The sequence below is a fragment of the Sander lucioperca genome, chromosome 17 (assembly GCF_008315115.2).
Source record: "Sander lucioperca isolate FBNREF2018 chromosome 17, SLUC_FBN_1.2, whole genome shotgun sequence".
In the NCBI taxonomy this organism is placed as follows: domain Eukaryota; kingdom Metazoa; phylum Chordata; class Actinopteri; order Perciformes; family Percidae; genus Sander; species Sander lucioperca.
Window position 1 is genome coordinate 8,981,787 of NC_050189.1, and position 13,907 is coordinate 8,995,693.

At 39.3% G+C, this 13,907-nt stretch overlaps 1 protein-coding gene across 6 annotated transcripts; it reads right to left on the minus strand.

The window, feature by feature from the left end:
• Positions 1–1,914: 1,914 nt before the first annotated feature.
• LOC116053388 lies at positions 1,915–13,366 on the minus strand. Of its 6 annotated transcripts, XM_035994075.1 has the most exons (6): positions 13,258–13,366; positions 12,046–12,189; positions 11,006–11,066; positions 10,010–10,369; positions 9,140–9,292; positions 8,124–9,103 (listed from the first exon to the last, which is right to left on the minus strand). In XM_035994075.1, the coding sequence occupies exons 2-6, from the start codon at positions 12,112–12,114 to the stop codon at positions 9,075–9,077; spliced, it is 672 nt and encodes a 223-aa protein (XP_035849968.1). In that variant the 5' UTR covers positions 12,115–12,189; positions 13,258–13,366; the 3' UTR covers positions 8,124–9,074. The 6 variants fall into 6 exon arrangements, with proteins under 6 accessions (XP_035849965.1, XP_031160352.1, XP_031160359.1 ...); XM_035994072.1 differs by lacking the exons at positions 8,124–9,103; positions 9,140–9,292; positions 10,010–10,369 and adding exons at positions 1,915–2,392; positions 2,550–2,909 and having other exon boundaries at positions 11,006–11,061; positions 12,047–12,189; XM_031304492.1 differs by lacking the exons at positions 8,124–9,103; positions 9,140–9,292 and adding an exon at positions 1,915–2,392 and having other exon boundaries at positions 11,006–11,061; positions 12,047–12,189.
• Between the last annotated feature and the right edge of the window lie 541 nt (positions 13,367–13,907).

Here is a 13,907-nt window from a genome sequence, read left to right on the forward strand (position 1 = left end):
TTGTGGAGAAACTATGCTCGAACCAGAGCTGTTCGGACCAATCAAATTGTCAGGGCGGGCTCTATACGATGATGGACAGATGATCAACAGTAACGTAATTAACCATGTCACCAAAGAGCGCTTGGGTTGAATTTGGTTACAACAAAGGTGGCTGCCGCTAGAGAATTGAGATGTGTAGATTGCGCCATCGCATCTGTTATAGAAGATATCGACAGCACATTAATTTTAAAAGAGGAACAGAGATCCGCGATCACGTATATATACACATTGCCACACCCGTCCGCACGACACAGAAACTGCCACCTCTGCCTTTGCTCTGTCGAAGCCATGGATGTATTAAGAAGGGGGGCGCGTTCATCATACCTAGTTTAATAACTCTGGATTCGGCTACTAGTGAATGTTAAACATGTTAAAATCGTGACGTTTTAAACAAGGACCCTTTAAGTGTTCGGCCTGGTAAGTTGATGTACCCCCAAAAAAAATTAGCCACTGAAATATAGAAGTTTCTTTTGCCATGCAAAGTCTATGGGAAAAGTCTTTCTGGGCCAGACGGGTGCAATTCCACCGTTGACCGCTGAGCCCATGGTTGCTTTAAGACATGGCGCTGTTCCTCGGGGGTTGGTTGAAGCCTGCCTTTGACTCTCGTTGCTCTGATTGGTTGTAGGTCTATCCAATTGAGTGCAGAGGCATTTTCTTTCCTGGTTCGGTTGAAACACGCCCCATAATCACAGCCCAGTGGAGCAGTATCAGACTCGTTGACGTCAGGCTAGTCCACCCGAAGAATGTAACCCCAATATTCACTCTCCTTTTGGCTCCGTTTTAGTCTCTGCCAACTCCTGAGAAAAAATATCTGAGGTTGGTTCGTAACTTAGGAGCGAGCCAGGCTAGCTTCCAGTCTTTATGCTAAGCTAAGCGCCTCCTCTCTTTAGCTCCATACTACACAGACATAAAAGCGGTACTAATCTTCTAAACTGTCTTAAAGAAAACAAATAAGCGTATTAAATGTTGAACTATTCTATTAACCGATTAGCTTTTTATTTACATATAACCATGAAGACAACCATGTATTCTAAAGTTTAGCTGATGCTAATATGAGGCTTTAGAAATCTCAGTAATGTTGGTTTATGCGTGGTCCCGGCAATGTGATTCAGAGAATGTCCTTCCGTAATGGTTCAGTAAGGAAACACAAAGAGGGACTTTTGCACAAAAAAAGACTAATTAAGAAGTTAGCGTCTCAATTTGACTAACTCTACAGCTGAGGGCTCACATTAACTTCAGCTAAACTCATATTGTTTTTGCATGTAAAAAGGGCTGTGGACTCCAACACTAACATGGGTCAAATCCTTTATCATTCATTTTAAAACCCAGTGATGCATTTTTATTTTTATTTTTTTTACTTCCAATATGGCCGCCAGAGGGAGCAGTGTGTTCAGCTGCTGTTGCCACAGATGGAATGTGAAAACGGGTTTTGTTCAGTTGGTCTCGTCGAGTCCCCCCACCTCACACACCGCGGTGCCGGTCAGTCTTGAGAATGAGGGGCCCCTCCGTCAGTGACCGCTAAGTGGCCGTTTCATAAACATGAGTGCCATTCAGAAAAGAAAGCTAGTGATCAATTCAAAGAGTTGCTTATGGCAGAAACTGTCAACACCTGGATATAAGGAGACGCTTTGGATGTGTACAGTAACCCGTGGTTGAACTCCTGCTGTGGAAATTAACTCTGTGATAGACAGAAAAACCACTGAAGCCTCCTTTGATGCAGCAGTCAAACATACCAATAATTATATATATTTTTCATTAAATACACTTTGTATTTAGTGACATCACTTGGGGCGGACTTCACAAAGCTAAATAAATAAAATAAAATCTTTATACAACTTGTAAACAGCTATAAACAGACAGTAAAATCAGTCCTGTATAGATGCTGAGAGTACACATTTTGATTCCTTTACTTTTCCTGATCATGTATTAACCTAATTCTGTTTTTGACATTGAATTTTAAAACATGTATGAATCAAGGCAACCGAGTAAACCCCAAAGGAGAGGGTGAGTCTGACGAAATAAAAAGAGCAAACGGGTGATGTGTACCCTGCAGAAATGTGCACTTTGTAATTCTAACAAGTTGTCTCTTTGAAGTTGTTGATCAGACCGTTTTCCACTGATCCACCTGCTGAACTGTAACCATTTTGAAATCCACCTCCGAAATCTGAGTAGAAAGCTTGTTCTCTCGGCAGACAAAGACTGAACAAACAGAAACAAGCTGCTGTCAGTGCCAGTCCACAATAAAGGCCGATCCTTCCCCGACTCTCTGGCAGTGTTCTACTTGCTATAGAAGAAAGGTCTCTTTCCCGACTTGTTGCGTTTGGCATCTCAGGTTTGGGCCGATCCCTCGCTGCTGTAAAGAGATCAAACAAATCTGTTTCATTCATGTGAAGAAAAGACATTTTACCATAACAAAAAGGAAATGTAAGGATTGTGGAAGTCCCCAATACTTCAAGTTTATCTAAAAAGCTGCTGAATTTAATTTGTTAAAGTCCTACTAAATAATTTACTAGTGACTGTAAGGAGGCTTTCCCGGAAGTTGACACCATAATTTGTGGTCACTTTACACAGGTACAGTCCTGAGTCCCCCAGCCTGAGCCTGGACACGTGGAGTCTCAGTCGTCCTCCTCTGAGGACGTCTTTGTCCCACTGGACTCGTCCTGCAAACTGTTCATCCTGAGACTCTGGGACCTCGACACCTTCATGTAGTAGAAACAGGATGGAGACTTTGAGGTTAGTTATCAGCTCACAGAAGATAAAAAGGGAGTTGAGGGAACTGTCAGTTTTGGTTGTGAACGTCCACTCCAGTGTGATGTTGTGGTGCTCCTCTGCCTGATAGGAGGTCTGTGTCACATTCACTACAAATGTTCCTGTTGAGGAGACGGAGAGGGAAAATGAAGAGCACACTAACGGACAACTTTAACATATAAACCCCACTGAAACATGTTTCTGTGCTCTTACTTATAACTAAGCTGTAAAAAAAGAAAGCTTAAAGACACTACAGTATGAAAAGTTAATGCATGATACCCATAAAAAAAAAGGCTGACAGTATTAGTGTTTTATCTTCATATTACAATATTCTTTGTTTTTTATAATCCTGCTTATTACACTTAACTGATGGACACCAGTCCTCGATGCTAAAAACAATGTGAACTACAACTACAGCAAAGGTTGTTCCCCCATAAGACATCCAAGAATTAGAGAATTAAATAAAACTTTCCAAGCTGCAGTAATGCGTTTCTGCCACTAAAGTGAGCAGTGGTTCAACTTGCTGATAAAGAGGAATTCGGGACTCGATTTTCCCAGTGCTGTGTCAGCAGTATTAAGCAGTTTCTCCTCACTGAGCCAGTTAGGAATTGTTTGTTGTGTGAATTCAGCCCATCACTGCAGAAAATAAATTGTGAACCTGCAGCCCAGATAATCATGTTACATCAATTAATCTGGAATATAAACATAGCCTAAATGTAACTGCAAATAAAGTCAACTGAATTAAATTATATTAAAATGCAAATTGTGGAATATTAACAGTAAACACTAACAACCTTGTGTATTCAAAACTACACTTTACTCAATGTTGCAGATGTTTAATGTCTCAGAGCATGCTTTTTATGTAGATAAGGTTTTAGGATGATCCGTCTTCAATAATTTAAGTGTGTTAAAATCTATACATGCAGGATTCATATCACAACAGCCATATTCATACATTACCTTGCATGTCTTCAGTCATGTAAGGACCCAACCAGGAGATAAGAGGACAGAGTTATCTGGCCTGTGGGTCTGAATTTTTCTCAGCAACAGGCAGGCAGTGAGGTGTCAATGCGCAAATCTAGGCGTGTCAAAAACTTTTCCATTTCCCCGGGGAGAACTGTTTCCCAATGTTCCAAGTGTTATATTTCAAGCCAATTTTAAAATCTCAGCAGGAAGAAATATGATCACAGAATTGCACATTCAAACCATTACTATGCTATGTCTATATTATTCAGATCTGTGATATTGCAAAAATGTCACCTTATGTGATAGTTCACATATACTAAGGCCTTTATGTTGGAACAGAATAAAGCTGGCGTGACTTAAACATGTTACACCCTAACGAGGAACAAAACCCCAATCTCACGTTACTGTCAGTTTCTTGGCTTAGTATTGTATCACAAACTCCCTTGATTTGTCCCATGGTGCACTTGAAAAAGTTCAACCAGTGAGACAGCAAGTAAGGACAAACAATAATGCTTAATATAGATTCATAGTGACATGTTAATGGAGGGCAAATAAAATGCAATACAAAAAGAAATGCACTGAAGGAAACACTGGAGAGTTGACTCAATTGGTGCCAGCATGAAATGAGAAGCAGGTGGGCAGTTAAAGCAGAGCATTTATTTACAGAATGATTGAATGTGCGTGGCTTGAAACATCATTCGTTAACAATGATTCAAACATGAACATAACTTGTGTGTGTTAAAAACAATCAACACAGCATTGAAGTAAATCAACTTAAAGGACACACACATCATGGTTGGGGTAGAAGAAAGTTCCCGAAGGGACGAAGTCTGTAGATATATAGCCTGTAATGGCGTGATTGATTGCACCTGGAGGGGGCGGTTCCTACAGGAGTGTTTGATTTAACCTCCCTGCTTCAGGCGTAGTCAGGTGGCCTCTGTTTGGGGAACTCATATTGTATATGATGGAGTAATCCGACTAAATATTGGGACTTTAGATATTCACCGTATCCCCCATTTACATGTTATGATTTGTAAAGTCACAGCGTGTACAAACAACAAAGTCACATGAGAAACAGCCATCTTCTAACCTTCTAACCGTATACATACTGGGAACTATAAACTCGTGGATATAGACTATTCTCAGAAGGCGAAGCACTGCTACTTCTGCTACTTGGGCGGAGTGATTTGCTTGCAGCACCTGAAAAGCACTGTGGTGAGGAGCAGAGAGTAGCAGTGCTTCGCCTTTCTGAGAATATAGTTCCCAGTATGTATACGGTTAAAAGATGGCTGTGCCTCATGTGAGCTTGTTATTTGTACACGCTGTGACTATACAAATCACAACATGTAAATAGGAAAATGTTGGCGTTATTTTGTCACTTATTGGGAGCAGTAGGCTAGTTGGAGCCGGTTACCTCCAGGATCTGGGCTAAGCTAGGCTAGCGGTGGGGGCGTCAGACAGAGTTACAACATGCATGGAGATGAGAAGGGTATGTATGGACTTAATCTAACTCTGGGGGATACGGTGAATAAGCTAAAGTCCCGATAAGTCGGCGTGTTCCTTTAAGAGATATATACAGTTAAAGTGTACACATCAAAAGAGAAGCGTCTCTCGTTTTATTTCCTCATCGTCAGTTCATGACATCAGTATGATCCAGCAAAAAATCACTGTTTTTAATTAATTGCTAATATCTACTTGTATTTTTCCTCAGAACTCAAAGTCAGTGGGTAATATAGAATGTGTATAGTTAACAATTGCAACATATTGTAATAAATACAAGAAAACTGCAGCAGCTTGTACAGGGTTTCTTCATTCAAAATAAGACTTTTTTTTTAGATTGTTTTAATACCACACAAAATGTACTTTAATACATTTTTAATGATTAATTAAATTAAATTGATAGTGTCAAATCATAACAGAAGTTATCTCAGGACACTTTACAGAAAGAGTAGGTCTAAAACCCACACTATAACTTACAGAAACCCACAATTCCCCCCAAGAGCAAGCATTATACTGGCCAAAGTATGGAAGTATGATGGGAAACCAGTAAGGACAATATGGCCTGAAGTTTTTCTGTTTTTGTATCACGTTTTCAGTACTTCCAGCAGTATATTAGAATTATTCTTAATGATATAATCGCTTCAAATTAATACAACCTGCACTCGGATAAGCGGCATAAAATTGATGGATGGATTAACCAATGTAAAATGATGCATATATTCCAGTTTATTGAAGCTTTTCCCTAGATTGACACTTGCCCATTATTTATGAGCGTCCTACTGCTGCTAGCAGTACGTACAACTGCAGCATCACCATTAAAAATATACGATAAAAATATAAAATGACTTGTTTACTGTGATGTACAGACCTCAAACAAGTGACAAATTGATGCAAATTGATTCTGCATTGAAAAAAGTTATTGCTAATCACACACACTGTGCAGTTTATTATTACTCTAAGCAGGGGCGGAGCCAGACATTAACATTCAGGGATCAGCGCAAAGCTAGAGTGGGCATGCTCCATTGACGGCAGCTATTTGCACTATTTTTTAAGTTAAATAACATGGGTAGATTAGGATTTGGCATTAACAGCATTGCTTTTAATTTAATTTATACTTTTTATTAATCCCCAGTGGAGAAATTACAGTTTACACTTTGTTGTTATTACACACAGGCCTGAAATACACACACGCATGCTCAGGTCCTTTACATGCACAAATGGGGAGATGTTAGAGTGAGTGGGCTGCGACTGCTGGAGGGTCCGTGCCTTGCTCAAGAGGAGGTGAACTGGCATCTCTCCAGCTACCTGTCCACACTCCGTACTTCGGTACGAATGGGGACTTGAGGAAAATGACAAAAAGTTAAAGGTATTTCAAAAACCCAAAAGATGCTTTTGAGGAAACATTTTGGGGCTGGAGCCCCAGAAGCCATCTCCTCACTCTGCCCCTGAATATGCAGTAGTTGTGTGTATTTGTACATTTTTCATATTGAATACAGTAAGTATGAATGTGTTGAAACTAATGCTGTCAGTTAAACGCGTTATTAACGGCGTTAACGCAAACACATTTTAACGGCGTCAATTTTTTTCCGCGAGATTAACGTTCTTTTTGGCATAGCAAACTTTGTCGTTTTTTTTCACATGCTGTTGCAACAACTAAGAAAAACTACAACACCGGATCTAGCTAGACCAGAAACAAAACAACAGGCACGCCGCACACACTTGTTTGGGCTTGCGAGCCGGCCAAAGAATAGTAAGCTAACGTTACGTTTTGAGTGGACGGTGAGTGCGAGACGCCGAAATGGATGCCAATAAGATTCTGAATGGAAAATTTACTTTTAAAAAGTTGCCAAATGGTTCCATTGACCAGACCAAAGTGATGTGTGTGTGTGTGTGTGTTTTGTCGTTGTGAACTGAGCTATCATCGCAGCACGTCCAGTCTGAAATACCACTTGATGGCCAAGCACACAGCTGATGCTAATTCTCCGCCCCCTCGTCAAAGCCAGGCGACAAAAGCACAAAGCAAGCCGATCCACTTTTCCATGTTGATAAGAGCATTAAAATGAGAAAAAATAATTGGACAAAAAGAAATCTAGGGACATTTAAAATGGATAAAAATGTGCGATTCATTGAGATTAATTGTGAGTTAACTATGACATTAATGCGATTAATCGCGATTAAATATTGTAATGGTTTAACAGCACTAGTTGAAACTTGAGTTGGACCATCATATCTCTTCATGTGTTGTCCTGCAGCTGTCCCAGTTGTGTCTCATGCAGTTCAAAGTGCAGACTGAGCTGCAGCCTGCAGGAGGAAACAAACACTTTCAATATGGAAAGTTACAACTTTCAATCATAAAGCTCTGTTTTAATGGGGCGTAACCTGCAGGACTCAACCCCAGAACACTTTAACTCCCCATTTTAAGCTTTTATTAAAGTATTTATTTGATTTTTAAATTGTTTCTAAAACCAAACAATTATTTTATTCTTCTGCGAAACACTTTTCACTCTCTGAAGTATTGTCTAACTCAGTTTTTAAACATAAAACGTGACTGTTTTCTATAATGTAAAAATACCTTGCTATTTATTATTAACTACAGTATGTGAATGTATTGTGTCATTGTGTTTTAAAGATGGATTGCAGATGATTAGTGTTTGTCCTATTTTTTTGTTAATATTCTGTTAATATATACATCTTCAGCTGTTTGTGTGCAGCTTTATTTTTCATATATTAGTCCTCTGAACGTTGTCTTATTATAAGTTGAATCTCTCGGTGAATGTGAGTCTTTCTAAAGTAAATTAAAAAGTTTGTTTTTAAATTTGTTCAAAGTTCAGTTAGAGCTGCTACATCTTCAGATATCACAGTCAGCAAACAACATTTAAATTAATTTTATTTAGTTAGAACAATTTCCAGAAATTCCTCAAGGTGAACATCTGGGTGACAGAGTGATAAATATCAGCCAGCTGTAACAGCCAATTGTAATAGACAAAAATAAAACAGTATGACTACATTTCAGTTTAAATGCACATTACAAAAGAAAAGGTTAAAGCTCTATGTATTCAAGTTAAAGCTGTATATACATTCTGAGCAACAATGTTAGAAAGTTGTCATGAAGAGGATGCTTTTGCATATTGCAGTCAACCTGAACCTGCTGGAGTCAGCTACATGATAGGCAGGATATAAGTAAATATATACAGGATATAAGTAAATACATAGAGGATATAGGTAAATATATATATACGCACTATACAAGGCAGGTATTTCAATAAAGTAGTGCAGTCTTCAGATCTGTCTAATAAGTGATGAGACGTCCAATCATAAAGAACATTGTTTCCTCCATATTATGTTTGTCTATCCCTTGAGTACTATGAGGTTCTGTACAATATCGCATACCCTGCACTACATACTCAACATATATACCATCGTTCAATATACTTTGGTGTAAATAAACAGTAGTGTGGATCTTTTTGGATGCACTAAGCTGTAATTTTCAACGTCACTTCCTCCTGGGAGCCTCCTTGCCGTTGGAGATGCTTAACCATGGGAACCCCTGCCGATCTCCGCTCTAGCGGCATCGCTAGATAATTCTTAAATTACTGAAAGGGGAATAACTAGACCAACAGTCGTTTAAATAAGTAGAAATGTAAATTACAGCGTTATTGACGTTACAGAGCTCCTTGGTTTCTGTCCGTTTGTCTGTTATGAACGTTGTCGTTACCACCACATTGCATTGTGGGATAGTTACATACACAGGTTTTTTTAAAACTGCCAGCCAATGAGAAACTAGTTTTTTCTGTGTCTAAATGGTATAAAATGTGACACTATCAAACTGGACTGGACTCTTGTTTGCAAGTCGGAGAGTAAATGAAGGAAATTAGCTTTTTAAGCGGAGAGTGAAGAAATAACAAGTAAAAAGCGAGCAACACACTAGCTAATCCTGCTGTCAGTATCAGTCCACTCCAGATATTGATCCTTCCCCAACTCTCTGGCTGTAGTCGACTTGCTGTTGGAGACAGATCAGGTTCGGGCCGATCCCTCGCTGCTGTAAAGAGACCAAACAAATATGTTTCATTCATGTGAAAAAAAAACATTTCAATTTAAAAGAAGGAAATGAAAGGATTGTGGAAGTCCCCCCGGAGATTCCAAACTAGAACGGGGTCAGAAGTGTTTTTAAATTCTTCAGGCTCTGTAGCATATATCCACAATGTTCCACTGCTCCGGTGCCGCCAGATATCCGGTACCTTCCACTTTCTTTGTGTTGTAATTTTAAACTCCGGTGGATTTCTGAGGACAATGGTTAACTGCTCCTCAGATCTCTGCAGGGTAAATCCAGACAGCTAGCTAGACTATCTGTCCAATCTGAGTTTTCTGTTGCACGACTAAAACAACTTTTGAACGTACACGTTCCACCAAAACAAGTTTCTTCCTGAGGCTATTTTGAAGCGGCACCTTGGCTCCGCTCAGCGCTTAGCACCGCCCAAGACGATTGTGATTGGGTTTTAAGAAATGCCAATGAACCAGAGCACGTTTTGCTCCCATCCCGGAATGCTGTGTGGACTAGCCAGACCCTCCTCCGCAGAGCTGTGGAGGAAGGTCTGGCAATGTGAGACTAGAGGCTCTGAAACGCCACAGCAGTGTGAATGGGAGGTGTAAACGTAGCAAAAGATATTGGTTTTTAAACCAAAACGTAGCAATGTAAATGTAGCCTAAAAAGCTGCTCAATTGAACTTGTTAAGAAAGCTCTACTGAAACAACTTACCAGTGACATTGAGGCGGCATTTAAAGAAGGTGGCAACATAATTTGTGATCACTTGACACACGTAACGGCCCGAGTCCTCAGGCCTGAGCCTGGACACGTGGAGTCTGAGTCGTCCTCCTCTGAGGACGTCTTTGTCCCACTGGACTCGTCCTGCAAACTGTTCATCCTGAGACTCTGGGACCTCGACACCTTCATGTAGTAGAAACAGGACGGAGACTTTGAGATTGGTAAACAGTTCACAGAAGATTATAAAAGAGTTGATGGGCCTGTCAGTTTTGGCTGTGAACGTCCACTCCAGTGTGACGTTGTGGTTCTCCTCTGCTTCATAGGAGGTCTGTGTCACATTCACTACAAATGTTCCTGTTGAGGAGACAGAGAGGGAAAGTAAGGAGCAGACAAACTTTAAACTCCATCTGTACGTGTTTCTGTGCACAGTTTTGTGATTCATTATAACAATAACTGTGCTCTCATTCATAACAAAGCTGTAAAAACTAAGAGCTACAGTACAAAAAAAGTAGCTGTAACGCTGAAAGTTTATTTTGTCTTTAATCTTTATAATATTCTTTGTTTTTATTATCCTGCTTATTACACACAAGTGATAGACACCAACCCTTGATGCTAAAAACAATGTGAACTACAAATACAGCGAGGTTGTTTTTTCCCCCCGCAAGACATCCAACATTTAGAGAATTAAATAAAACTTTCTAAGCTGTAGTAATGTGTTTCTGCCACAAAAGGGAGCAGTGGTTCAACTTGCCGATAAAGAGGAAGTTGGGACTCGATTTTCCCAACTCCATCTATACATGTTTCTGTGCACAGTTTAGTGATGCTCTTGGAGCTGTAAAGTGCTTTAAAGATGCAAAAGTGTAAAAAACCTACATCATATTAACAATAAATGCAGGCTCCTGTCACTGACATTCTAAAATGGAAGTCATAAAGTCTGTTAGTGAGGGTGAAGGTGTGTTTGTGGGTAATAAAGTGAAAATGTAAACTAACCAGAGATACAGGAGGTCAGGCTGATGAGCAGCAGGATGCTGCAGATCATCTTCTCCCTGTGAGAGGAGACAGAGGTGAGGAGTCACAAACACATGAGCTCAAAGTTCACACTTGGCGTCTTTTTTTAAGCTGCCAGCATCTGTTTTACATTATAATCTTATGGAGTAAACCGTGTTTTAAAAAAAGTCCTGAGGGCTTTTTTAAACGTCACCACCTACTTCTTCTTTGAAGTTGAAAAGATTTTTTAAAAATGCCCTACGTTAAGTGCTTTTTTGACATCCAACCAATGACAAGCGGAGTAGCCAGACCTGTCGTTTTAATAACAACGAGAAAAAATGAAGTCGGAGCACAGCGAGTTATACAGTATGACCGGGTGCTCCCTGTACAGGGAACTTTGTTTTATGTAACGTTAGCAGCATTGCTCTCTCTCTCTCTCTCTCTCTCTCTCTCTCTCTGTTCTTTCTCTAGCTCGCTCCACCGCTTTGTTTTAACTAACGTAAGTACCGCTCCACATAGCCCTCTAGCTAGGATACTGTAACAGTAGCTGTTGTTATAGCAACAAAAGAAGCTCTCGGCTGCTTTTTGGAATAAAAACGCTGCCAGTTTTTTCACAACAAAAGCACCCTAGTCAACTTTTTCTTGTCAAAAAAGACGGCAAGTGAGAACATAGCCTTACTACATATTTTTTTTCAATACTTTATTGCAATGTTCTTTCACGCTCTTCCAGAGTCCATTGCACATTTTAACATACATGTACAATGAAATCAATAGCTAATAAATAATAACTACAAAACACCAAAAGAAGACCCGACCAAACAAAAACAAAAAAAAAAAAAAAAAAAAAAATATATATATATATATATATATATATATAAAAAGAATATTTCTACTTCTTTTTACAATTTTTATTCATTTGCAATGGCATCAGGTGTGGATTTGATGAGAGAACTGAACTGAAATGATTTCAGCATAGGGCTGCAACATCACAAAATGTGAAAAAGTGAAGGGGTCTTAGTTATAAGTTTGAGAATGCCATCCTACCTGTTCATATGTGTTGGTAGGTGTTTGTCAGCTGTACCCAGTAACCATGAACTCCTCCCCAAGTGCATGAACGAGGACGAGAAAGTGAGGACGCAGATTTCCTGCTGAGCTACTTTCTGGCTGCATCACAATCAGATACTGAGCTGGAAAGGAAACACAGTTATTTAAATATTTTTATTTTTTTAATTTTTCTAAAGACGCTCTGGTCAACTTTCCATAAAAACCAAAGATACCACATGCATATCAATGGTTCTCGTTATCTGTGCACACAGGGTTAGTGTAATGTTGATGGTATTCAGGTCAGAAGAGGAAGAAACTGATAAAGATTAGTTCAAACAAAGAACAAAACACACAACTCTAGTCATGGTCATACAGCTGAACAGTGGACATCAAGTTCATATGTCCTCAGTAATGTTTGTGGAGTTTGTGTGAGTTTACAGGCTGTTTTTTGGGGGGTTAAAGTGACTATATGTAACTTTTAAATTTTTCTGAAGCTCTGTCATTTTTCACACAATGATCTTAAATGAACTGTCACGCGACAAGTAACAATCTAACGTCTAATGTATCAACAATCCACGCAACTAAATGTATGCACTCATATCAAAATGTTTGAGGTGTGCGTGTGTGCCTGCTTTCGATGGACTAAAAAAGGTGGTACATGATCTTGTAGTAATTTGACAACACTGTAGTAAATATTTTGAAGCGTTCTCATTAAGATACCAGCAGACAAGCTAATCCAGCACATAGTGGTGCATAAAAGGTCACCAAAATGAAGTATTCGAACCTCACAATTAAATACAAAATGTGGTAAAAACTTGAAAAAGGTCCACTTTTAAAAAAAAAAAAAAAAAAACATTAAAACAAATCAGTAATCATAAAAGGCACAATAAATCACAGTAAGGTAAACAAGTGACCCTGTTGCGCACTTCATAAAAACTCAACTCAGCCTACTTCCTGTTTTTCTCTGTGAGGAAACTACGCAGTTCTAATGTCCTGATCATCCAAACTAATATTATTATTATATTAAAAAATTGTTTTTTATAAAAACAAAACATTGTGTAAATGTTTGGGCCGATTTGTTCGAATCGATTTTCTAATCTGCCAGTTAATATGTTCGTCGGTCTAAACAGCAGTAAATACGTCCCACAGTTGATAAATAAAAACAATAACAACACAAACTGTGAATCATACAGTACGTTTTAGTTACTTACGTTTCTGAAGAAGAGCAGCGAGCTGTTTTAGGTCTCCTGAAGTAGTATTGAGTTCAGCGGACGAACTGCTTCTGTACAACACACGAAGATATACAACCCAATAGTGGCTTGTGACTGTGGCTTGTGACCTCATGACAATAACAAGCGGAGAGGGGGGTACTTCCCGTAGGCCTACTCAAGTAAAAGTAACAAACTAGGCCTACAGGCTTGGAAATTTACTGGACCACACAAATGTTACTAGAGTGCAAGCTGAGAAACTTAAGTGGACATGGAAAAAAGGCTCTTTATATGCCATTGCCTACATTTTAAATGGATGTCTGCCAATAGGCCTAAAACCTCACATATATGATTATTGTGACAGAGACGGGGACTCCAGGTTAATATGATTCTGTCTGAGTATCAAGATATGAATTCAATTGTGATTCTGTGAGAATTCACAGATCCAGTTTGCCTTTTTTAAACTTCCCCTTAACGTTACCGACATCAAGTCGCAATGATTTGCCGCGAATGAATGCCGCCGAATCTGTTGAGTCGTCTTGTAGTGGTGCGTCAAGTGCAATGTAGGCCTATATTCCCATCAATAACAATAACTCCACTGAAATTATTTGAAACTAAAGTAACGAGCCAATTTTGTAAAATGTAAGGAGTAG